Source organism: Carcharodon carcharias, chromosome 15, assembly GCF_017639515.1.
Source record: "Carcharodon carcharias isolate sCarCar2 chromosome 15, sCarCar2.pri, whole genome shotgun sequence".
In the NCBI taxonomy this organism is placed as follows: Eukaryota; Metazoa; Chordata; class Chondrichthyes; order Lamniformes; family Lamnidae; genus Carcharodon; species Carcharodon carcharias.
Genome location: NC_054481.1, coordinates 22,694,149 through 22,718,808, shown reverse-complemented (window position 1 = coordinate 22,718,808; position 24,660 = coordinate 22,694,149). Strand labels below are relative to the sequence as shown.

The following is a 24,660-nucleotide window of genomic DNA, read 5'->3' as shown; positions in this document are numbered from 1 at the left end:
AGACAGAATTTGTCACTGAGTCCCATTCGGGCTGGTGACCACAAAGCTTGGTCAAATAAGCTTTGTGGAGGAGGCAGGGATAGAGAAAGAGGAACTTAGGGATGAGGCAACTGAAGACAAGGCCACCAATGGCGAAGCAATGAAATTTGGGGTTGCGAGAGTGCTGGGGAAGCAAAGATTTTTGTGGGGGTGCGGTGGGGATTAGTGGAGATTACAGAGATAGGGAGGGCAGAGGCCGTGTTGACCTTTCATGGGTGTGTTTATTTCACTTCCTTTGGCAATCCAGCAAGAGTTGTGTTTGAGCTGGTGAATGGGATCAGCATGAGTGAGGGTGAATGGTATAGAACATCCCTTTTTTGCCCCCTCCAAATGAGAAACGGGTATTTTACTGCTGCATTCTTCTGATCAGTCAGAAACTTGCAAGAATTTTACAATCTGTTTGTTGCTAGAAAAAAACATTTCAGTAATTCCTTTATAAACATTTCTGGGAGTGAAGCGAATCAATTCACCATCCTGCATCTGTCTGAAACATCTGTTACTTTCTCACCACCCACAGCTGGCCTCCTGATTGTTGCCATACTAAAAAAAATATATATTTTGGTATATTCTAAGAATGTGATAAAGTGCTATATATAATTGCAAATTATTTTCTCTTTGAGTAGTAGACTGACATACAGGTAGAATATTTCTTATTAGAAACTTACATCACAAAAAGAAACCATTTGGTAGCATTGCCGACTGAGATTAACTGTATTCCTGGAAGTTTCACTGCATGACTTGCCCCCACACTCCAGCCATTAGTCGACCGACAAATCCATCCTTGTGATGTTCTGCCTTCCTATGCCCATTGGAAAGCAAAATGCCTCATTACCCATTTGGATAACACTTGACTATCAGCCAAACAGCCTTCACACCCGCCCACCCCTCCCATTTTTAATATCTATATCTGAAGAGAAACGTTCAAAGAAAAATTTTATTACAACCTTTTTTAATGTCTCGATTTTTCTTCAAGATTGCACAGAACAGTGACATGGAGATTGATCTTCAATTCCTGGTGACTCCAGGCCAATCCCGGAAGGTGAGAAATCCTGCCATTCAGCCCATCATGTCTGTGCCAGCTCTTTGAAAGAGCTAAGCAGTCAGTCCCACTGCTTTCCCCATAGCTCACCCTCATTCTTAATTCGCAGATTCTGCATTGCGGTTGTTCTGTGACTGTGAACAAAATTCCTAGAAATCCAGCTCGGGGAAAATACTTCATTATTAAGTGCCTGCTTTTATTGAGAAAAAAAAAAACCTTTTTTTGTATCCAACCATGTCAAAGCACCTTGGGATACACACAGCTCTGATTTTTATTGGCACACTGACCAACAACTTCATTGTTAGCAACCAGCTGTTACTGCCAAAGGCTTTCTCATATTATGGCCCAGGAATGTTGGGATCTGTGAATTTGGGGCTGGTTAGCAGCCAGAGGCGTTTTAGTTTGGAGTATATGGAGTACTATTTAGAACCCTCCTAAAGTGTTGTACTTTCCTCGTCCCAGGTACTTTGAATTTGTGGTGGTGTTGTGTGTAAAAGCACTTGAAATCATCTTCTCTGTTGAGATTTTCAAGTTGGATTAGAAAGTTAAATGGAAGAGCAAGATGAAAAAAACAGATGGACTTTTAAAAAAAATTTGATGCCCCTCGTAAATGTTATGTTTGAACAGGGTGTCGGAAAGAACCATTTCTTTATTTTTCCTAGTTGGAAACGTGAACCCAGACATGAAGAGATTGAAGCAAAGATGAGTTTTTCCAGCATTTTCTGTTTTTATGTAGGAAGGAGAGATCTCTGTTTTGTGTGGTGATTCTCGGCTATCAGATCTCGCTTTTCCTGTCGGCTCTGGCCAACTTCAGATTACAGGAGGTGAGCAAACGTCCAATTGGCAGAATCCGTTTCCATTTACAAGAATTCTCGTCAACTGGTGTTTACACTCCCCCAGGATGAGCCTTTGAGTATGTTGGTGTTAGAAGAGCCGTCGCGAGAAATGTAATGGAACTGCAAGTGAATATGTCGGTATGAAGATTAGTGGCACATTGGTGCTTTGCATTTTGTGTTTCCGCTTACTCCCCATAAAGGATGCAGGTTTAAATAATCAAATATGAGAGAGGACATGATCGAACTTTGTGGGTAAGAGTTTTTTTTTGTTAAGTATTGTTATCATTACATGGTCCTGTGATCTACCACTCATATTGCAAACCTATTTTAACTAATCCTTATTTTAGTGAAACTATTGGGATCATTGTGATTTTAAGCTCTCTTTTTAATTGGAACTCCAAATGCACAGACGTATGGGATCATCTTTCTTAATAGTGTTAAAATCGAGACTTCAGTGCACTGTTAGATTCACAGCTAAGGTGCCAGAACTGAGGGGTCATAACTGGAGTACATTAAAACATAAATTGAAGTATAAACTAATATAGTAGACAGGTACGGGTTCTGGACAACATTATAATTGCTTCCAGTTGGTAAAGTGATGATTTGTATTAGGGGAACATCAGAAATTCTGGTTAACAAGAGAATTCCAGGTGGTAAAGTGCCGGATAACACAGTTTACTTGTATCGGGGAACACTGATCAGGTTGGGGCTCTTTTCTCCAGACATGAAGGTTAAGGGGTGACCTAACAGGCCTTTAAAATTATTGAGGGATTTAGATTGATGAATGTAAAGGAGCTCTTTCTATTTGTAATAAGAAACCAAACCTAGAGCCCATAAATAGAAGATGGTCACTGATTAACCCAATAAGGAATTTAGGGGAAACTTCCTTAACTGGAGACCGGTTGGAATGTGACCATTTGGAGTAGCTGGGACAAATAGGAGGGATATCTTTGAGAGGAAACTACTTAAGTACATGGCAGAGAAAATAACAGAAGGATATGCTGACAGAGATAAAGTGAGTGGGAAGAGGCTTGTGGGAAGCATAAACACCAGCATAGACCAGTTGGGCTGAATGGCCTGTTTGTGCTGTAAATACAATGCAAATTTTGTTGCTTATTCTAATTTATTAGTTCCTCCAAACTATGGAGCTTCTTGTTTCTCTTTTTTTTAAACCATTCATAACCCAAGCTTGGAGCCAACTAAATAAAACTAATTTATATAGCTTCCCTCCTCCTCTTTTATCCTTGATGGTGAAGATGTTCATTGAGCTTTGGCCATTCATATTGGCTTCTCAGTAACAAGACTGTAAGCTACACTTTCAACGGTGGAAAATCAGAATAAAGAATTGTTAGAATCAGAGAAATCGGTACTGTATATCGCTGCAACCAGACTATGCTATGGATGGAAGCATCAAAAATGTTGAGTTAAAATTAGAGCAAGATGGCCATAGAGGTCTACAGCATAGAAAAAGGCCCTTCGGCCTAGCAAGTCTGCGCTGATCAATCAAGTACCTAACTATTCTAATCCCGTTTTCCAGCACTAGGCCCATAGCCTTGAATGCCATGGCATCGCAAGTGCATATCCAAATACTTCTTAAATGTTATGAGGGTTTCTGCCTCTACCACCCTGTTCCAGATTCCCACTGACCTCTGGGTGAAAAAATTCTTCCTCACATCCCTTCTAAACTTCCTGCCCCTCACCTTAAATCTATGCCCCCTGGTTATTGATCCCTCCACCAAGGGGAAAAGTTCCTTCCTGTCTACCCTATCTATGCCCCTCATAATTTTATACACCTCAACCATGTCTCCCCCCCCTCAATCTCCTCTGCTCCCGGGAAAATAACCCCAGTATATCCAATCTCTTCTCATAACTAAGACTCTCCAGCCCAGACAACATCCTGGTAAATCTCTAGTGCAATCACATCCATCCTATAATGCAGATTCCAGAACTGCACACAATACTCTAGCTGTGGCCTAATCAGCGTTTTATGCAGTTCCAGCATAGCCTCCCTGCTCTTATATTCTATGCCTATTGTGTAATCAACAATGCACCATGAGTTGGATGAACCAATTCATAGAAAATGAGTCAATAAGTCTTGTTTTGAAATTTTAGAAAAATAATGTCCATCCATCTTCATTCTTACAATTATTTTATTTCCATGTAAAAGTGGAGCTCTTGTAGATTGACATTCTGGTTGACTTTAAGTAATGTAGCAACAACCCCTTCGCCACACCCCCCACCCCATGCAGAACCACCCCACCCCAGGCCTCAGCAGAGACTTAAGCCACTGAACAGTATTCCCAACCGCACATGTCACACGTCTCAGTGGATGTGGATTTCCATGCACGTTAATAGCATCCAGCTTCTATTTACTTGAGCATACCTTGAAAGCAGTGTGTTCAATGGGCTGAGTGGTCTTGCATACGCATCCTTAGCTACACTAATAGGCTTTAGAACACTAGCCACATCACACACTTTGGGTGCACAATCTTCACAAATACTTGTGCTGCCAACCCTTTAAATTGGTTTCTTCTGATGATTCCTATATATTTAAACATAAACTTGTCCACAAATTCTTCCAGTTTGTTAAATAACTGGTGCTGCCTTGGCCAACAGAAGATAGCTAAATTAACTGAATGAGAAGAGAAGGCTTGGTTACTTAAATCCTCTCTCATCCCAATACACTACGGATGCATCTACTGTTCCTTAGTATGCAAGGTAAATTACAACATATATGGAAGGTAATGAGTTACAAATATAAAAATAAAACTATAGACATTTTCTTTTCATTCTTATGCAATTATGTTACACAGTGGGAGGCATCCAGTTCATAAGACACTACATCTGCCCTGAGTCAGTACCAACCAGAAGCTTCACTCAATCATATTGAAGTATTTGGCCCTACCCTAGAATTTATACAGGATGTACCTTTTACCTGTTGTGTTGAGCTCCGTGGTGGTTTGTACTGCTGTTAATATGTCTGAAGTGGGGCTATGATATTGGAGCTGGTTTAACAAACCTGCACTGAATTTAATATAAATAGTGACAGCTGAATGTGGACAGTCCAACCAGTTACCAAAGCAATAGCCCAGAAATCGGTGCTGATGATATCAGTGAAAGAATGTTTAATGTGCTAAGATATTCCTGTCTCACATTTTGATGAATAAATGCACTGTCATCGCTGATAAAATAGCAAACAGAGGAATGAGAAATGAACATTGGCTGATATTGTCCAGTCATTTCTAGCTTGTACTTTCTTAGGAGGTGGATGGACAGAAGAACCATTAAATTCTGATGACTGTGGCTAAGTAATTAAAGTAGATTAGCTTTGCAACTGCTTTCATAACCCTGTACTTTATCTTGCCCATTTCTGGCCATTTGCCTCTCAGTGCTTATCTGCTGCAAGACTTTGGTGTTTCTTTGCTTGAAACAGTGAATTAAGTGGTCAGATTGCAGAACTTGGAGGAAAGGGTGAAGTGAGTTATGGGCTCAGTCAGTGCTGAATGGAAAAGGGTGCATGGAGAGAACACATCACAAAACCATTACTGTGCAGAGTGAAGCAGCTCTGCCCAGGAAATGCTCAGCAGGTCTGGCAGCATTTGTGGAGAGAGAAACTCTCTTGACCTGAAGTGTTCATTCTGTTTCTCTCTCCATCGATATTTCCAGATTAGCTGAGTTTTTCCAGCACTTTCTGTTTTTATTTCAGGTTTGCAGCATCCATGGTATTTTGCTTTGGTATCTGTCAAGTGAAGTATTTATCCACCCAGCCACTTGCATTAAGGCCATTAAAAAAAAAAGTCCGGTTGTCAGATATAAATTCTCCTAAGCTCCAGCAATGTGTCAAATTCTTAACCCAGAAATAGGTCAACTGAAGTAGGCAAGGTGGGAGAACGAATTTCCAGTTCTACTGGTCTTGGTGATTTTGGGTAGCATACATCTGGTTGGAAAGTGAGCACTCAACTATTTGAGTTGTCCCTCATTATGCAAGTAATGAGTGAGGGCTTGTGGGGGTGGTGGCACAGGGGTGTTCAGAATCTCAGGGGTGTTCAGAATCTCAGGTGTGGCAGACTGAATTCTTCTTCCCAAATTTCAGTTGGTGGAGGGTTAATTGACATAATGGCCTTTCACTGCCAGTCTATGTCACTGACATTTTTTCAGTTAAGGGAAGACACCTACAGAGGGTTGGGTACAGGGAGCTGCCCTGTGTCCCTCCCAGCCAGGGAATGGAGCCAAGGAGGACTTCTCAATGGAGGAACAACTTGTAACGAGGGAGAGGGAATGAAGGAAATCCTTTCTTTAAAAAAAAAAGCACAGGCTAAAGATAGGTGTGTCAACCAAGGGTACTGCTGTTTACTGAAATAAAAATGTACTGCAAACCACAGGATAATTAAGGGATGCTAATTAATCATTTACATTCTATTTTTGAGGCATTGGTTAGTGTTCAGGTAAAATTACTGCCCACACTAGTTAAAAACTTTAACCCAATGAAGCACAGAAGACAATAGAATTTAATACAAATGCCTTAACTGGTGAACTAGGAGCATTCGGTGGAATGTCAAACAGTTGGTTTACCAGTGGGGAATTTGACTACTTGATAAGCCGCAGATTAGTATGTGAGACTTGCCTGCCTGTGTCAGTATGGGGCACTTGTCACCAGGCTGCGATACCCGGTCCTATTAAAGATGCATCTTTAGAACCTGCACACTGCTCTCACTGGGAACATCATTAGTCAATTGTGTTCAATGCTCCACCAGCAACTGGAATCCATCAACAACATCAGATACAGTTTTGTTTTAGTTAACTTTGGGACAAACATCTCCCCATCCTTTTGAATAATTTATACCACGACCTAATGTCTAAACACAAGGATTTAATTATTGTTGCTGTTGGCAAGGCTGACGCAGAGAGCTGGGAGGAAGCCCAGGATTTGTTTTCCGAAGATTGTTCTTGGCTGTGGGACAGATATCTCTGTTGAGACATCCAGCACAGCGAGGGTTCACTGGAAGGCACATCTGCTGACCAAATCCCACCAGCAGCCAGTTGGTCTCACTCCAGAGCTCCCTGAAGGAGAGAGAAGCATGGAGGAGGGGAATTTTAAAAAACGTACCTTGTGAGATTTACATAGTCCAACCCCAAAAATATTGCTGCATTCGTTCTAAATCCAAAGTGAGCTGGAGCTGGGGAATGATATGACCTGGGGGGGGGGGGGGGGGGGGGGGGGGGGGGGGGGTGGTAGTGGTTTCCCGCAGGTAGATGGTTTGGGGAGGAGTTGGTGGTCGGGAGGGGAGAAAAAAGTCACATAGATTGAGAGAGAAATGAGGAGATTTTGAGCCGGTTGAGCAAGTGGGAGGATGCCACCAGATTCTGTTACGTTGGTTAATTGAATGTCCATGGAAAGAGGAAGGAGTTTAATTTAAGATCATCAGCGAGTACATTCCATACTCAACCTGCTGTAGGTGAGCAGGGGAAGGCTTAACTTCGGCAACCAGTAGAAATATCTGCACTCTGCAAATCAGGTCCTTAAATCAGAGGTCATGGGTTTGAGACCCACTCAACAGGCTTAGGCCCCATAATCCAGGCTGATACACCCACTGAGTATGGAAGGAGTGCTGCATTTTTAAAAGTGCCTTCTTTTGGATGTGACATCAGAAATGCTGGCCTAGCCAGTGATGTCCACGCCCCATGAATGAATAAAAAAAAGCACATTAGGCCAAGGCCCAGGCTGCCGTCTCAGGTGGATGTTCATGTGAGGAATTCTCCCTGGCACGCTGGTCAACATTTATCCCTCAGCCAACATCTTAAAATCAGTTTCATTTGAGATTTATCTCACTGTTCTTTGGGGGAGCTTGCTGTGTGCAAATCTGGCTGCCTCGTTTACTAAATTACAGCAGTGACTACATGGATTGTATCACCACCTTGTCAAGGCCGATTAGGGATAATAAATGATGGCCTTGACAGTGATGTCCATATTCTGAGAATAAATGAAACAAAAAGACCCAAACCCACGTGTTACCGCCCGTAAAAGGATCAAGAACGAGAGGGCACAGATTTAAAGCGATTTGCAAAAGAAGCAAATGTGACGTGAAAAAAAACTTTTTGACACAACGAGTGGTTTGGGTCTGGAATGCGCTGCCTGGAAGTGTAGTGGAGGCAAGTTCAATCATGGCATTCAAGAGGGCATTAGATGATTATTTGGATAAAAACAATGGGCAGGGGTACGGGGAGAAGGCAGGGCAATGGCTCTGAGTCATAATGCTCATTTGGAGAGCCGGTGCAGACACGATGGACTGAATGGCCTCGTTCTGGACCATTAAAATTCAGTGATTCTGTGATCTCTAACCTCACAGGGCAGGGTGATTGTATAAGGTATCTCTAGTTCTATATTTGTGAACAGGCTGTTACTTCAGAACATTCTAGATGGCAAATTGACAGTGGGTTGTGCAACTATCCTGGGATTTACGACTTTCTTCATTTCCTTTGGTTCATAAGAAATAGGAGCCCCTATAGCCTGTTCTGTTGTTCAATAAGATCATGGCTAATGTTCTACCTCAACACCACCTCCTTGTACTACCTTCATATCCCTTATTTCCCTTAGTAGCCAAAATCTATTGATCTCTATCTTGAATATGCGCAACTGGGTATCCACAGCTTGCTGATGTAGAGAATTCCTAAGACTCATAACTTGTGTGAAGAAATTTCTCTTCATCTCAGTCTGAAATGGCTGATCTCTTATTTTGAGATTGTGACTCTGTATTCTAGATTGCCCAGTCAACATCTACTCCCATCAAGCTCCTTAAGAATGTTGTGTGTTTCAATTATGTCACTTCTCATTCTTCGAAACTCCAGGACAAAAAGGCCAGTGATTCCCCTCCCTCTCCTGCCCTGAATCAAACACTATTATGGTTAGCTAACAGAAAACAGAGAGTAGGCATAAATTAGTCATTTTCAGGTTGGCAAGATGTAATGAGTGGAGTGCCACAGTGAACAGTGCTGGGGCCTCAACTATTTACAATTTATATCAATGACTCAGACGATGGGACCAAATGTATAGTTGATAAATTTGCTGACGACACAAAGATAGGTAGGAAAGTAAGTTGTGAAGAGGATATAAGGTGTCTGCAAAGGAATATAGACAGGTTAAGTTGAGTGGGCAAAAATTTGGCAGATGGAGTATAATGTGGGAAAATGTGAACTTGTCAACTTTGGTAGGAAGAATAGAAATGTAGTATGTTATCTAAATGGAAAGAGACTGCAGAACTCTGAGGTACAGAGAGAGCTGGGTGTCCTGGTACATGAATCACAAAAAGTTAGTCAGCAAGTAATTAGGAAGGCAAATGGAATGTTGCTGCTTATCGCAACAGGAATGGAATATAAAAATAGGGATGTTTTGCTACAGTTGTACAGACCTTTGGTGAGACCACATCTGGTGTACTGTGTATAGGTTTTGTCTTTTTATCTAATAAAGGACATAGTTGCCTTAGAAGCAATTCAGAAAAGCTTCATTCAACTGATTCCTGGAATGAGGGGTTTATCTTATGATGAAAGGTTGGACAAGCTGGTTCTGTATCCGTTGGAGTTGAGAAGAACGAGAGGTGATCTTATTCAAACACAAAATCCTGAGAGGGCTTGACAGAGTGGATGCTGAGACGACTGCTGGGAGAGACCAAAACTAGGGCACAATTTAAAAATAGGTGGTCTCCCATTTAAGACAGAGATGAGGAGAATTTTTTTTCTCTTAGGGGGTTGTGGGTCTGTGGAACTCTCTTCCTCAAGAGAGCGGTAGAAGCAGGGTCATTGAATATTTTTAAGGCAGAGGTTGATAGATATATTTTTGACTAACCAGGGACTCAAAGGGTATCTTGGGTAGGCAGGATGGTGGCATTGAGGCCACAATCAGGTCAGCCATGGTCTTATTGAATGGTGGAACAGGCTCACGGGGCTGAATGGCCTACACCTCCTAATTCGTATGTTCATACTACTCCCTTCCTCAGGTGACCGGCTCACAACCTTCTACTAATTCCGACATTGAATCAACCGTTACGCTGTGTGCGTGACAGGGGCTTTGGCTGATTCTTTCACTCCTTGCAAGGTGTCAATCCACCTTTACACAGCAATTCTCTGTCTGCACTGCAAGTATCATTCATCTCTATGCTACAATTAGGTGTCTCCGTCAAGCACCCTCCCCACCCTGTTACCGTGGCATCCATTCTTCCAGTGCCCGTCTACTTTCCTCTGGATTTTTGGTCTCTTTTTTGGCCCACTTTAGTCGGTTTATAATCCTGTGCACATGGGTGTCAACACCTGCAAAAAATTTGAACAGGACAGGGATTAATTGAGTTAGGTGGCTGCTGGGACAAATTAAATAATGATCAATGGTATTTATTAAACTAAATCAGTAGCGTTACAAAATTTGGATTGCTGGTCATTACTGTAAGTGCAGTTGCTCCTTATAATCAGGAATATGCTCACACTGCACAAAATCTAATCATACAATAGTGTAACCTGCTATGTAACATACGAGTTAAGAGCAGGAGTATGCTATTTGGTCTCTTGAGCCTGCTCCACCATTCATTAAGATCGTGATGGCAGAGTCCTTACAAGGGTATAAAAAGCGCAAAGGGGAACTTAAAAAAGGAAATTAGGAAAGCTAAGAGAGTGTATGAGAAAGCATTGGTGGGCCGAATAAAGGAAAACCCAAAGGGGTTTTTTAAATATATAAAGAGCAAGAGAATAATTAGGGAAAGAGTAGGGCCAATTAGGGACCACAGAGATAATATGTGTGTGGACACGGAAGATGTAGGTGCAGTCCTCAATGAATACTTTGCGTCAGTCTTCACAATGGAAAAGGACAACGCAGATATAGACATCAGGGTGGAGGACTGAGAAATATTAGAGGAAATTAACATAGGAGGTACTAGCGGGTTTAGCAGCCTTAAAAGTGGATAAATTTGTAGGCCTGGATGAGATGCATCCCAGACAGTTGAGGGAGACAAGGGAAGAGATATCAGGGGCACTGGCAATAATTTTCAAACCCGCTCTGGCCACAGGTGAGGTGCCAGAGTACTGGAGGACTGCTAACATTGTCCCATTAGTAAAAAAGGGAGGAAGGGATAGACCAGAAAATTACAAGCCAGTCAATCTAATCTCAGTGCTGGGGAAATTACTAAAAAGAATTCTGATGGACAGAATATATCTGCACTTGGAGAGACACAGATTAATCAGAGGTAGACAGCATGGATTTGTTAAGGGAAGGTCGTGTTTGACAAATTTGATTGAATTTTTTGAGGAGGTAACCAGGAGTGTTGACAAGGTTAATGCATTTGAGGCGGTGTACATGGACATTCGCAAGGCCCCTCATGGCAGACTGGTCAAGAAAGTAAGAGCCCATGGGATCCAAGGCAAAGTGGCACATTGAATCCAAAATTGGCTGACAGACAGGAAGCAGAGGGCGATGGTAGGGGGATGTTTCTGTGACTGGACGTCTGTTTCCAGTGGGGTTCTGCAGGGCTCACTGCTGGGGCCCTTGCTGTTTGTGGTGTACATAAATGATTTACACTTAAATGTAGGGGGTATAATCAAGAAGTACGCGGATGAACGAAAATTGGTAGGGTGGTAAATACTGAGGAGGGTAGCCTTAAACTACAGGAGGATATCAATGGATTGGTCAGGTGGGCAGAGCAGTGGCAAATGCAATTCAACCCAAAAAAGTGTGAGGTAATGCACTTGGTGAGGGCTAACAAGGCAAGAGACTACACGGTGAATGGTAGAACCCTGGAAAGTACTGAAGATCAGAGGGACCTTGGTGTGCATATCCATACATTCCTGGAGGTAGCAGGGCAGGTAGATAATGTGGCTAAGAAGGCATGTAGGATACTTGCCTTTATTAGCCAAAGCGTAGAATACAAGAGCAGGGAGGTTATACTGAAACTGTATAAAATACAGGTTAAGCCGCAACTGGAGTACTGCATGCAGTTCTGGTCACCACATTATAGGAGGGATGTAATTGCACTAGAGAGAATGCAGAGGAGATTTACCAGGATGCTGCCTGGGCTGGAGGGTCTGAGCTATGAGGAAAGATTGGATGGACTGGGTGGGGTTGCTTTCCTTGGAGCAACGAAGGTCAAGAGGGCACCTGGGGTGTATAAGATTATGAGCGGCATTTTTTCCATTAGTGGAGGGGTCAATAACCAGGGAGCATAGATTTAAGGTAAGAGGTGGAAGGCTAAGAGGGGAGTTGAGGAGAAATGTTTTCACCCAGAGAGTTGTGGGAGCCTGGAACTCACTGCCTGAAAGGGTGGTTGAGTCAGAAACTCTCGTAACATTTAAGAAGTATTTGGATATTCATTTGTGTTGCCATAGCCTCCAGAGCTATGGGCCAAATGCTGGAAAATGAGAACAGTGTAGTCAGATCTTTGTTAACTGGCGCAGACGTGACGGGCCGCAAGGCCTGCTTCTGTGCTGTAGACGTCTATAAGACTGATCTGATTGTGGCCTTAACTCCACATTCCGCCCACCCCGATAACCTTGGACTCCCTTGTTAGTCAAGAATCTATCTACCTCTGCCTTAAATATATTCATTGACCCTGCCTCCACTGCTCTGTGAGAAAGACAATTCCAAAGATTCACGGCCCTCAGAGAAAAGATTTCTTCTCATTGCCATCTCAAATGGGAGACCCCTTATTTTTAAAACAGTGTCCCCTAGCTCTAGTCTCTCCCACAAGGGAAACATCCTTTCTGTATCCACCCTGTCAAGTCCCCTCAGGATCTTAAACGTTTCATTAAGATCATCTCTCAAGCTTCTAAACTCCACGAAGTGTCGGAGCAGGATGGTGAAGGGGGAAATTTCAAACTAATATGCCTGTCAGGAAATTTCACCCAAAAAGTGCTTGATTAGGTTACACTTCATGTAAAAATCATGACTTGAATATTTCGTATGATGGGGTTTCCCTTCCTGCCATCTGAAGAGTTGACGGGGTTCCAACTACCCCACAGCCATTTCACTCTCAAATATACGTCAGTTGGCTGCAGATGGGACTTCTGTCCCTCACTCAAGAAGAAGTCGCACCTTACAGAGCTGCATCCAATCAGATGGGCCAGCAGCTCTCTAGTCCCTCCAATGACAAGAGCTGCAGTGGATAGAAGAGGAACTTCAGGAAAATGCCTGAGCTTAAGTCCCAGGACCGGACGACAAGCTACATTTAAAGGGTCCCAGGGCGGGGAGGGTAGGGAAGGCCTGGAGGTTGCAAAGTGTGTGATCAGGCTGTCGGGTGGGTTGGGGGTGGGGGTGGGGTGTGTGGCAGGGAGGTCCAGCGGCCATCGGACTTTAAGGAGCGGGCACCCAAAGTCAGAAGGGGGCTTCTGATGGAGGTACTCACCCCTTCTGCCCCCACCCCAAGGCCTAAGCCCGTTCATGCCTCAAAAATTGCGGCTGGGCAGGAAACGGCCAATAATTGGCCACTTACGCACCTCAATTGGGGCAAGGGCGGGCAGCCCATTCGAGGCCTTGCCCGACCCAATTTAAAATTGCTGCGAGGTTAGGGCGGGCAGGCACCCAGAGGGAGTCCAGTTCCTTCTATTTCACGCTCCTCCTCCGCCTTAGGGCGGTGGGGGAGCATGAAATTCAGACCCATGGGTATAATCACAAGCGCAAGCAAGATCTGCCATGATCAGTGCAATGGCAGCATAACGGAACGTAATTGCTGACTTGACAGTCCTTGTGGTGCAGTGGGTAGCATCCCTACCTCTGGGCCAGAAGTTCCAGGTTCAGGTTCCATGCCAGGACTTGCGGGCCACAGAAAGTGTGCTCATGACACCGTTCAACTGACTGATAATCAGCTGGGCATCAATCCACCACCTCCCCACTACTCGCCAAAGGGGAAAAAAAAGCATGTATGAAGATAAACTAAAAAAAAATTGCTTGTTTGGTTTTTTTCCCCATGTACTTAAGAGTGGTGATCCAGGTAGTTTTATTGATAGAGCCCAAAAATGGGTTTATCACAAAAAAAAAGCATTTTTAATCTTGGCTATCCAGTCTTCCACCTGTGAGTAACCCAATTAAAAGTTACTGAAAATAAATTTTAAAAACTTATACTGAACTATTTGCTACTTTCACTGGTGTGCACCGGTGTTTCTTAGTAAATTATTTTTTGACGTGAAAATTTGCCTACCGGCATGTCTAAGAGAACGAGCGCAATGTAAAGAGCCTTCCTGAACCAGCACAATTGGTGGAAACGTGCAACGTTCACCCAGGAACACGGTCACTCTTGACAGGGACCGGATCCGACAGGCTGAATCTTGCACCAGCAGAAACTCGAGCATAAGTGGCTTTGTATGCAATTCACACACGCTTCAAATCCCCTGACGTTTGGCTGCTGATACTGCCTGGATTGTGCCAATATTGCTGGCGGAAATCCAACCTCCAGGCTGATTAAAATCTGCCCAGGAGCTAAATGGGAGATGGGGCAGGTTTGGAGTGTCATTTTGGACAATTGGGTCTACGTGGATGAGCCAGTTAAGGCTGTACGAGGGTAAAAGCAGAATGCCATAAGAGCGCAGAAGATGGGGCTGGAGTTGGCCTTTTGACTCTTTGAGCCTCTCATTTGTATTTTAAAACAGCTAGTCTTTGCTCCTGTCTGTCTTGTTGCGTCAATGCTTCTCGTCTTAGGAATCTGCCTAACAGAGTCGCACGCTGCAGAACCTGTCTTGTCACAATAGAATAAGCTTCTAATCTTAAGCATTGATTTTAAAATTATCATACTTGTTTTCAAATCCCTCCATGGCCTCACTCCTCCCTACCTCTGTAACATCTTCCTGTCCTACAACCCTCCGAGATATCTGCACTTCTCTAATTCTGGCCTCTTGAGCATCCCGATTTTAATAATTCCACTATTGAGGGCCTTGCTTTCAGTTGCCTGGGTCCCAAACTCTGGAATTCCCTCCCTAAACCTCTCCACCTCTCTCTCCCCCTCTTTAAGACATTCCTTAAGAATCTACCCATCTGGACCAATCTTTTAGTCCTTTTGTGGCTTGGTGCTGAATTCTGCTTTATAAGCTGCTTTGAAGCACTGTGGGACATTCTATTACATTAAAGGCATTATATAAATGCAAGTTGTTGTTGCACTGTGGCACTGCAAAAGGTCTCATCCCACTCCCAAACTCGGGACACAACCAAGGAGAGAGAGAAAAAGAAAGTCTTAACCTTTGTAGTGTCCTCTTAAAAGGAAACGTAAGTTTGCCAATCTCTTTCCAGTGGTGGATGTGACTTGGAATATTTCCACAGAGGATAATGAGTTTGTTGTGTTGGCTATTGCTCATTTTCTGCTGGCAAAACATTCAGTCCTTTCTCTTTAGAGAAAATACGCACTGCCCACTGTCTATCTGCTGCTTGGAGAATGTTCGGAATGGCTCAATCGCGAACGGGGTGAGCTCTGCTACCATTGTGATTGCAACAATGATTACCCTTCAGGAGTGCTTCATTGGCTATAAGGTGCTTTGGGACATCCAGAGGTCATGAAAGGCACTATATAAATGCGACTTCGCTCCTTCTGCCTTTCTCACCAGCTACGGTTTACTACTGCACAGTGCTCGATGGGAGGAATTTTGTCCATGTGGCTGAGCCTTTGAGAATCCTGGCAATTGTTCTCATATAAAAGACAGAGAGCTCTTGGAGCAAATTAGCATTGCTCGTCTTCCCCTGCTCCCATCACCAGTGTTTTGTGGGGTACAATGAGGAGATACACACACACTCTGACTGTCTGACCCTCACTAACCCCCGACCCCCCCCCAAACCACAACATCAGTCAAGATCTCCCTTGCAATCAAGCTAGTGGCCAATCACCCTAAAAGGACATCACTGTAGCTCCAATTTTCTATCGTTCCCACCTAAAGACTTGGATTCCTCACTGGGATACCCATAACCATTGGTTGCCCTGCCCAAATGCCTATTCTAGCAAGTTTACAGAGTGGGTTTTAGCAGGTTGTTTGACCATGAAGGACATCACACCCACATTGAATCCTATTACAAGGATGATACCAGAACTGAGAAGTAATAACTACCAGGAAAGGCTAAACAAGCTGGGGCTCTTTTCTCAGGAAAACAGAAGTTCATGGGGTGATCTAATAGAGATCTTTAAAATTAGGAAGGGTTTGATAGGGTAGGAGTGAAGATGTTTCCACTTATGGGGGATTCCCCAACTAGGGACCATGATTATAAGATAATCACTAATAAATCCAATAGGGAATTCAGGAGAAACTTCATTACCTAGAGAGTGGCGAGAATGCAGAACTCGCTACCACAAGGAGTAGTTGAGGCAGATAACATAGATGCATTTAAGAGGATGCTAGATAAACACTAGGGATAAAGGAATAGAAGTTAACACCAGTAGGGTTCGATGAAAGGGGAGTGAGAAAGTTTGTATGGAGAATAAACATTGGGCTGAATGGCTTGTTACTGAACTGTAAATTCTATGTAGTCCTGTTTCCCATGTGTCAAAACAAATGCTATTCCAGAAGGGGTCACTATTCTAGTCAGGGTTGATGTGTGCAAATTGGCTGCTGTGTTTCCTACATTACAATAGTGACTACACTTCAAAAGAACTGCTGAAATGGCTGCAATCAGGATGTCCTGTGGTTGTGAAAGGTGCTATACAAATTCAAGTCTTGCTTGTTTTCTTTGCCATAGGACAAAGTCATCTGGACTGTGGACATGTTTTCACTCGTCAAGGTCAGCTTTTCATACTGCAGTGTAGCAGTCTGGGAGGTCAATCTGACACAAAGCCAACCTATGTGGCCGGGCTGGGTCAACGGTTCATACTTTTGACATGAAATACAAAGCAAACTGGTGAAAGACTTGCAAAGAAAGGAATGAATTTATATGGCACTTTTCACAGCCTCAGGATTTCCTGACATCTGCGACTGCGCAGGACTCTCTCAGTATTCCACTGGAAGCGTTGGCCTAGATTATGTGCCCAAGTCTCTGGAGCAGGGCTTGAAATAATTACCTTCTGACTCTGCGGTGAAGAGTGCTACCCATTGAGCCATGGCTGACACCTCATTGGGACTGGATTCTGTACGCTTGCCAATCCTCCAATTTGCCAATGGCTATATTAATATTCAAGAGCCACAGATTTTTTAAATCATCTGACGTATTGAATTCCAAATATTTTTGAGGCGTCCATTCCCTGAACTGGCTCCGTGCCAGTCTTAAACTGTGGCTCAGAATTTCTGAGAAACGCTTTTCTTTCACCTGGTGCCCAGAAAGATATCGACCTGGATCTGTGCTGTGTAAGCTATCTGATTCATTGTACATCATTTCAGAGACTATTTACCAAGAAGAGAGCTGCTCAGTTTCAAGCAGCGCTGGGAGAATACACAAAACCCTTTGCTTCAAAATATGGCCCTTTCGAGCAATAAAGGAGCTTCCTAACTACTTCACCTATTAGTGCAGTGCTTCCCAAATGTTTTCCCCACTGTCACCCTATTTTAAAGGTTGGAAATTGGTGCGACCACAGGGTGAGAGCGGATGGGGGCATGGGAGGGAAGTTGTTGGGCAGTGGGGGAACTGTTTAGGAACAGGTAGAAATTGTTGTAGAGCTGGGGAAATGGTTATGTCCACAATAGTTTCGAAGACTCTGATGCAGCCTCGGAGCTGAGAATCCTGGCATGCACGTGTAATGGACCCTTGATGCCGGTTTCAGGACTGTCCTGCCATTCATCACAGTGTGCATTCAAAGTGCCTCCTCCATTCTAAGCACGTCCAAGAAATTACAAAATCAGCCAGTCAGAACACTGAACTGGATGGCCAATCAGGGCAGCATAAAGCTGTCCTGTTGCCGAATTGTTTGTGGTGGGGGGGGGGGGGGGGGGGATTAACAACCTGGCCAGTGCCTTTGCTTGACAGTCACCATTGCTGCCTCAGAGCTCGTGACCCCAAATGATTGGCCCATGACCTCAATGGAGGTTGTGACCCACAGTTTGGGAACCCCTGGGTTAACTACATTTGATTGGATATTATAGACAGTTTGTTTATTGATGTGTTCCCTCACAGGAACATAGAACTTCCATTTCACTGGGTAACCAGCAGCCACCAGGTCAACACCTGAACAGAGAGTTCAGGTGGCACTGCAGCACCATCCAGTGGCATGGATTGCACACACATCACTGTCCCCAGAAGAATGCTGTTCAAGAGGGAGCTCTCACTATATTTTCCTACAGTGTTACTGCCCCCAACCACCTGACTTCGGGGTCACTACTGTAATGTTCATAAAGTGACAGGCTAGCCCGAATCCTTGATTTCATGCTGCTACTGGTGTCTGAGGTACTTACTGATGCCAGACACGTTGTTCCAGGCTATCTTCGTGATGAGATGGGCCATCTTCGGTCCCACTCCTGGAAGTTTCAGAAGTTCGCTGATGCTGTTGGGAATGTCACCACTGTACTGTTCCTTCAGGATCGCAGTGGTCTGTTTAATGTATTTCACTTTATTCTGCACAGGTAAATCACATCATGGACAGGATGCAAAGATAGGATACAATCCATCAAGTTAGTCTTTCAACTGGGGGTACGGTAGCCTAGTGGTTATGCTACTTGACTGGTAGTCTATGGGCCTGGACTAAAGACCCAGAAACAGGAGATCTAAATCCCACTACAGCAGCTATCCTTCTCTGGTCTGGCCTAGTAATGGCTCAGATTCACAGTAATATGTTTTTAAAAAAAATATTCTTACATGAGATGCGAGTGCATTTGTTGCCCATCTCCAATTGCCTTAGAGAAGGTATGGTGGGCTACTTTCTTGAACCACTGCAGTCCAAGTAGGGTAGATACATTCACAATGCTGTTAGGGAGGCATCTTGACCCAGTGACAGTGAAGGAACTTCGATACAGTTCCAAGTTAGGATGTTGAGTGGCTGGGTGGTTGAGGGGGGGTTGGTGGGGACGGGAAGGACTTGCAACTGGTGTTCATGTGAATCAGTTGCCCTTGTCCTTTCAGGTATTAGAGGTCACAGGTTTGGAAGGTGAAGTCAAAGGAATCTTGGTGAGTTGCTGCAGTGCATCTTGTAGATGGTAACACACTGCTGCCACTGCATTGGTGGTGGAGGGAATGAATTTTAAGGTGGTAAATGGAGTGCTTTGCCCTATATTGTGTTGAGCTTCTTGAGTATTGCTGGAGCTGCACTCATCCAGGCAAGTGGAGAGTATTCCATCACACTCCTGACTTGTGCCTTGCAGATGGTGGACAGGCTTTAGGGAGTCAGGTGGTGAGTTACTCGCTGCAGAATTCCCAGCCTCTGACCTGCTTTTGTAGCCACATGGCTGGTCCAGTTATGTTTCTGGTCAATGGTAACCCCCATGATAGTTATGGTAGGGGATTTAGCAATGGTAACGCCATTGTATGTCAAGGGGAAATGGTTAGATTCTCTCCACTTCTGCACTTCTGACCTTATAATGGGAGGAAGGTCATTGATGAAGCAGCTGACGATGGCTGGGTCAAGGACACTACCCTGAGTAACTCCTATGGTGATGTCCTGAAACCGAGATGATTGACCTTTAACAACCACAACCATCTTTCTTTGTGCTAGGTCTGACTCCAACCAGTGGAGAGTTTTCCCCGATTCCCACTGATTCCAGTTTTGCTCGGACTCCTTGATGCCACACCCGGTCAAATGCTGCCTTGATGTCTAGGGCAGTGATTCTCAGCTCTTAAGTTAAGATGTTTTGTCCATGGTAGGACCAAGGCTGTAATGTTTTCTCAAGACAATAAATGCTACCCATGCCAATGTCCACATCCAGCAAATGAATAAAAAGAAATTCACCACCTGAAAAGTAAGATGCAGCATGTTAGAAAGGAAGTGGGGTGGGAGAGGGGGTAGGAATGCCAAATGGCTGGGTTGCTCATTGATCCTGCTGTGTTTCCAAAATTGCCAATATTCACCCATTTTTCCTGACCATATTGTGATAATTGGCTTGTTGGGGACTGTCAAAGGACTGTTAAGTGTCAGCTTGGCTTCTAACCTCATTAGTCTTGGTCCAAACATGGACAAAAGAGCTGAACTCAAGACCTGAGTCAGGAATGACTTCTTGACATCAAGCCAACATTTGACTGAATGCAGCCTCAAGGAACCCTAGCAAAACTGGAATCGAGGAAAACTCTCCTCTGGTTGTAGTCATACCAAGCACAAAAGAAGATGGTGTAATTTGGCAGGTATTTATAACAGGCACTTGTTGAACGTCCCACATAAGGACAGCAGATTTTGGTCACCTGTCCTAATATTACTTTGTCTGGCTTGGCATCAAATTTTGTTTTATAATTATTCCTGTGAAGTGCCTTAGGGCATTCTACCACGTTAGAGGTCCATAAGACAAAAAGACATAGGAGCAGAAATTAGGCCATTCGGCCCATCGAGTCTGCTCCGCCATTCAATCATGGCTGATAAGTTTCTCAACCCCATTCTCCCGCCTTCTCCCCATAACCTTTGATCCCCTTACCAATCAAGAACCTATCTATCTCCGTCTTAAATACACTCAATGACCTGGCCTCCACAGCCTTCTGTGACAATGAATTCCATAGGTTCACCATTCTCTGGCTAAAGAAGTTTCTCCTCATCTCTGTTCTAAAAGGTCTTCCCTTCACTCTGAGGCTGTGCCCTCGGGTCCTAGTCTCTCCTACTAATGGAAACATCTTCCCCATGTCCACTCTATCCAGGCATTTCAGTATTCTGTAAGTTTCAATCAGATCCCCCCTCATCCTTCTAAACTCCATCGAGTATAGACCCAGAATCCTCAAATGTTCCTCATGTGTTAAGCCTTTCATTTCTGGGATCATTCTCGTGAACCTCCTCTGGACCCTCTCCAGGGCCAGCACATCCTTCCTGAAATACAGGGCCCAAAATTGCTCACAATATTCTAAATGTGGTCTGACCAGTGCCTTATAAAGCCTCAGCAGCACATCCCTGCTTTTATATTCTAGTCCTCTTGAAATAAATGCCAACATTGCATTTGCCTTCCTAACTACTGCCTCAACCTGCAAGTTAACCTTAAGAGAATCCTAGACCAGGACTCCCAAGTCCCTTTGCACTCCAGATTTCTGAATTCTCTCCCCATTTAGAAAATAGTCTATGCCTCTATTCTTCCTCCCAAAGTGCATGACCTCACACTTCCCCACGTTGTATTCCATCTGCCACTTCTTTGCCCTTTCTCCTAACCTGTCCAAATACTTCTGCAGCCTCCCCGCCTCCTCAATACAACCTGTCCCTCCTATCTTTGTATCTTCTACAAACTTAGCCAGGATGCCATCAGTTCCTTCATCTAGATCATTAAAGTATAAAGTGAAAAGTTGTGGTCCCAACACTGACCCCTGCAGAACTTCACTAGTCACCGGCCGCCATCCTGAGTAGGACTCCCTTATCCCCACTCTCTGCCTCCTGCCAGACAGCCAATCTTCTATCCATGCTAGTACCTTGCCTCTAACACCATGGGCTCTTATCTTACTGAGCAGCCTCCTGTGCGGCACCTTGTCAAAGGCCTTCTGGAAGTCCAAGTAGATAACAGCCATTGGCTCTCCTGTCTAACCTACTCATTACCTCCTCAAAGAATTGTAACAGATTTGTCAGGCATGACCTCCCCTTGATGAAACCATGCTGACTTTGCCCTATTTTACCATGCACTTCCAAGTATTCTGAAATCTCATCCTTATAATGGACTCTAAAATCTTACCAATGACCAGGTCAAGCTAATTGGCCTGTAATTTCCCATCTTTTGCCTCACTCCCTTTTTAAACAGGGGGGGTTACATTAGGTCCTTTAAAAATGAACGTTGTTATTGAGTAGTTCAGTCCATGGAGCCCATTTCGCCATTCAGTTAATCTATATCTCAACTCAATTTACCCAAAAGTCACACTTACTTCCTCTCAACATCTTCCCACTCCCACAAGTCTATTTGTTGATAGCATGTGCTGCTATAAAAGTTTGTAACTTGGATTCATTTTGAACAACGCTATGGGAGGCCTAAAATAAAATTGACTTCTGTGTTGGCGGTTAGAAATGCCTGCAAAGGTCAAATAAAGCCAGCTGGTCCAGTGCAAAAACTAGCGCTGGACAGAGGGGAGTGATCAACAGGAAGAATACACGAACAGTCCAGAATGTACACACTCTTTACATACACAGACAATGTTGGTGTTATAGTGGTAATATTAAAATGTAAATCAATTCAAAATTTTCCTGAGGATATCTCAAGCAAACTATGCCCTTTACTAAGTACCAAGATGAAACCACAACGAAAAATAGAACTCAAACATAAAAGCAAAAAACTTTGGATACTGGGAATCCAAAACAAAAACAAAAATACCTGGAAAAATTCAGCAGGTCTGGCAGCATCTGCAGAGAGGAACACAGTCAACATTTCGAGTCTGAATGACCCTTCAACAGAACTAAGTAAAAATAGAAGAGAGGTGAAATATAAGCTGGTTTAAGGGGGTGGCGGGGTGGGGGAGACAAGTAGAGCTGGATAGAGGGCCAGTGATAGGTGGAGATAACCAAAAGATGTCACAGACAAAAGGACAAAGAGGTGTTGAAAGTGGTGATATTATCTAAGGAATTCAATCTAAGAACTCAAACATGGATGCTTTGAAATCATCAAAGTTTGAATTCAAACAAGTTTCATTTATATCACCCCTTTGATGCAGTAAAACATACCAAGTTGTTTCATATGAACGATTATCGAACAAAATTCAATACCGGGCCACATTAGGGGAGATGACCAAAAGCTTGGTTAAAGAAGTAGGTTTTGTGGATCAACTTAAAGGAGTAGAGAGAGAGAGAGAGAAATAGCGAGGCGGAGAGCTTTCAGGAGGGAATTCCAGACCTTAGGGCTCAGGTAGCTGAAGGCTGAGCCATCAGTGGTGCAGCAATGGACATTGGGGTACTTCACTTGGGAAAATATTCAGTTGCAAAATAGTAATTAAGCTCTAAGTATTGGTGGACTAACCCTCCAGAATCCGACTGGATAGATGAGCTCTCCGAGTGTCTTGTCCTCCATCTTGAGAATGCTCTCCACAGTCAAGCCATGGTCTCTCAGCTTTTTCATTGCTGCAGATGTCACATGATCCCTGGTCTGGCTGGAGAGCATGAGCGACAAAAGCACCTGATACCTCATGACCTACAGAATTCCAGAAAGACAGATCAAAAGAGTCAGTGGCAACATTCAGGTGAAGAAGGCATTTTCCTATTTCTACTTTCAACTTTTCTCTTACGCTTGTGCCTTTGCTAAATATCTAAAATGAAGGAGGCTGAGCGGGACATTTTCTTCCTGCCTGTTTCTTCCCTAGTCTTCTGCAGCTGATGACTCAGAGTGGGCTTAGGTTCCACAGTTGCTGCCCAACATCAGTCATCCTTCTCCCAATCCGAATGGCAATTGTGGAGAGCGCTGGACCACGGAGACATTATGTGCTGGCCGTGGTTCAGGGTTGCAGCTTTGCCTCTGAGTCAGAAGGTTGTGGGTTCAAGTCCCACTCCAGGTGCAGTACTGAGGGAGTGCTGCACTGCTGGAGATGCCATCTTTCAGAGGAAATATTAAACTGAAGGCACTGTTTGATCCCTCAAGTGGATACATGAGCTCCCAGAACAGCTAGGATGGTTTCCTGGTCAAGCTAGATCCCTCATCCAACAGATGAACATTTATTTCGTTGCTGTTTGTGAAAGCTTGCTCTGTACAAACTGGTTACCATTACAACAGAGGCTACATTTTAACAGTATTAATTAACTAGGCACTACATAAATGCAAGTTTGTTTTAGCCGCATGGCTAGGATTTATACCTCCGGGGCTGCAGTTTTGTCGAAACAATGTTCAGCGCCCATGTGATCCACAGGCGCGTCCCTGACCTTCCTCATCTCCCTGATATTATTCCACTGCTCTCGCCAGTCCTTGGGTTCCCATTCAGAGTTTGTCTCATCGGCGGGTGAAACAGCTGCCTGCGCCTGGCCAGTGACTTTGGTCGACTTGCTGCCAGCCTGCAAGCGCTCCCTTTTCTGCCTCGGTGCACTCGTGGGGGCAGAGTCTTCAGACTGGATCGTTGGGAGCGCTCTGACCGTTTCCTGGATGGAGTCGCCGCCAGGTTGTCCCGCTGCATCGCTGCAGACGGGTCTCCCATCGCCTTTCCCGGGCTGTCGCAACCTGCCGCCGGCGGTCGCGCACACCCGTCGGCTCATGTTCCGAGTCAGTACCCCTGGCGTGAAATAAGGCGATGTGGAAGCCATGTTTCCCAGGTTTGCTTTTGTTTTATCGAAAGCGGAGAGCCGGGGTAGGAGGGTCGCGGCCCCTTTAAATCCCGCGCAGATAAAATGTATCAATTGGGTAAATGTCACGATATTCGAATCACGCGCGGGCTTCTCCTTGACGTCAGCGCATTCTGACCAGCTTCAACCCCATGTCCCACCCACTGCAATCCCCGTTCTGGGCTGGGAGCGAGCCTCGAAGGGCCGAATGACTCTCTCCAGTCCACGATGTTTCCTGATTTTCGCAGGAAGATACATGCGATCTGATGGCCCTCGATACTCTGGGCCCAACAATCTGTTTACTCTTCGCTCCCTCTGCCGTGCTATCCCTGTACATGCAGCTATATGGTTTCATTTATTGTCCCTACAGTGAGAGCAGTCACTGGAATGTCACTCATTTGCCTTTCATGGTATAACGGACTCCCAGGGCAGGTCTGGACAAATGTCAACAATTTGAATTTATTATAAGGGGAAAAAAAAG

At 44.3% G+C, this 24,660-nt stretch overlaps 1 protein-coding gene across 2 annotated transcripts in view; it reads right to left on the bottom strand.

Moving 5' to 3' along the window:
* The window catches only part of nthl1 (nth-like DNA glycosylase 1), a 35,833-nt gene extending 11,356 nt beyond the window's left edge, over positions 1-24,477 (bottom strand). The window contains exons 1-5 of one of the 2 annotated variants that reach the window (XM_041206476.1): positions 23,721-24,477; positions 22,894-23,064; positions 18,238-18,397; positions 10,110-10,215; positions 4,051-6,975 (exon numbers count right to left, since the gene is read on the bottom strand). In XM_041206476.1, the coding sequence (XP_041062410.1) occupies positions 6,789-6,975; positions 10,110-10,215; positions 18,238-18,397; positions 22,894-23,064; positions 23,721-24,161 (1,065 nt within the window). In that variant the 5' untranslated portion in view covers positions 24,162-24,477 and the 3' untranslated portion in view covers positions 4,051-6,788. Of the gene's footprint in view, positions 1-4,050; positions 6,976-10,109; positions 10,216-18,237; positions 18,398-22,893; positions 23,065-23,720 lie in introns of those variants that run through there. The other variant, XM_041206477.1, reaches the window with a different exon arrangement.
* Positions 24,478-24,660: the final 183 nt, after the last annotated feature.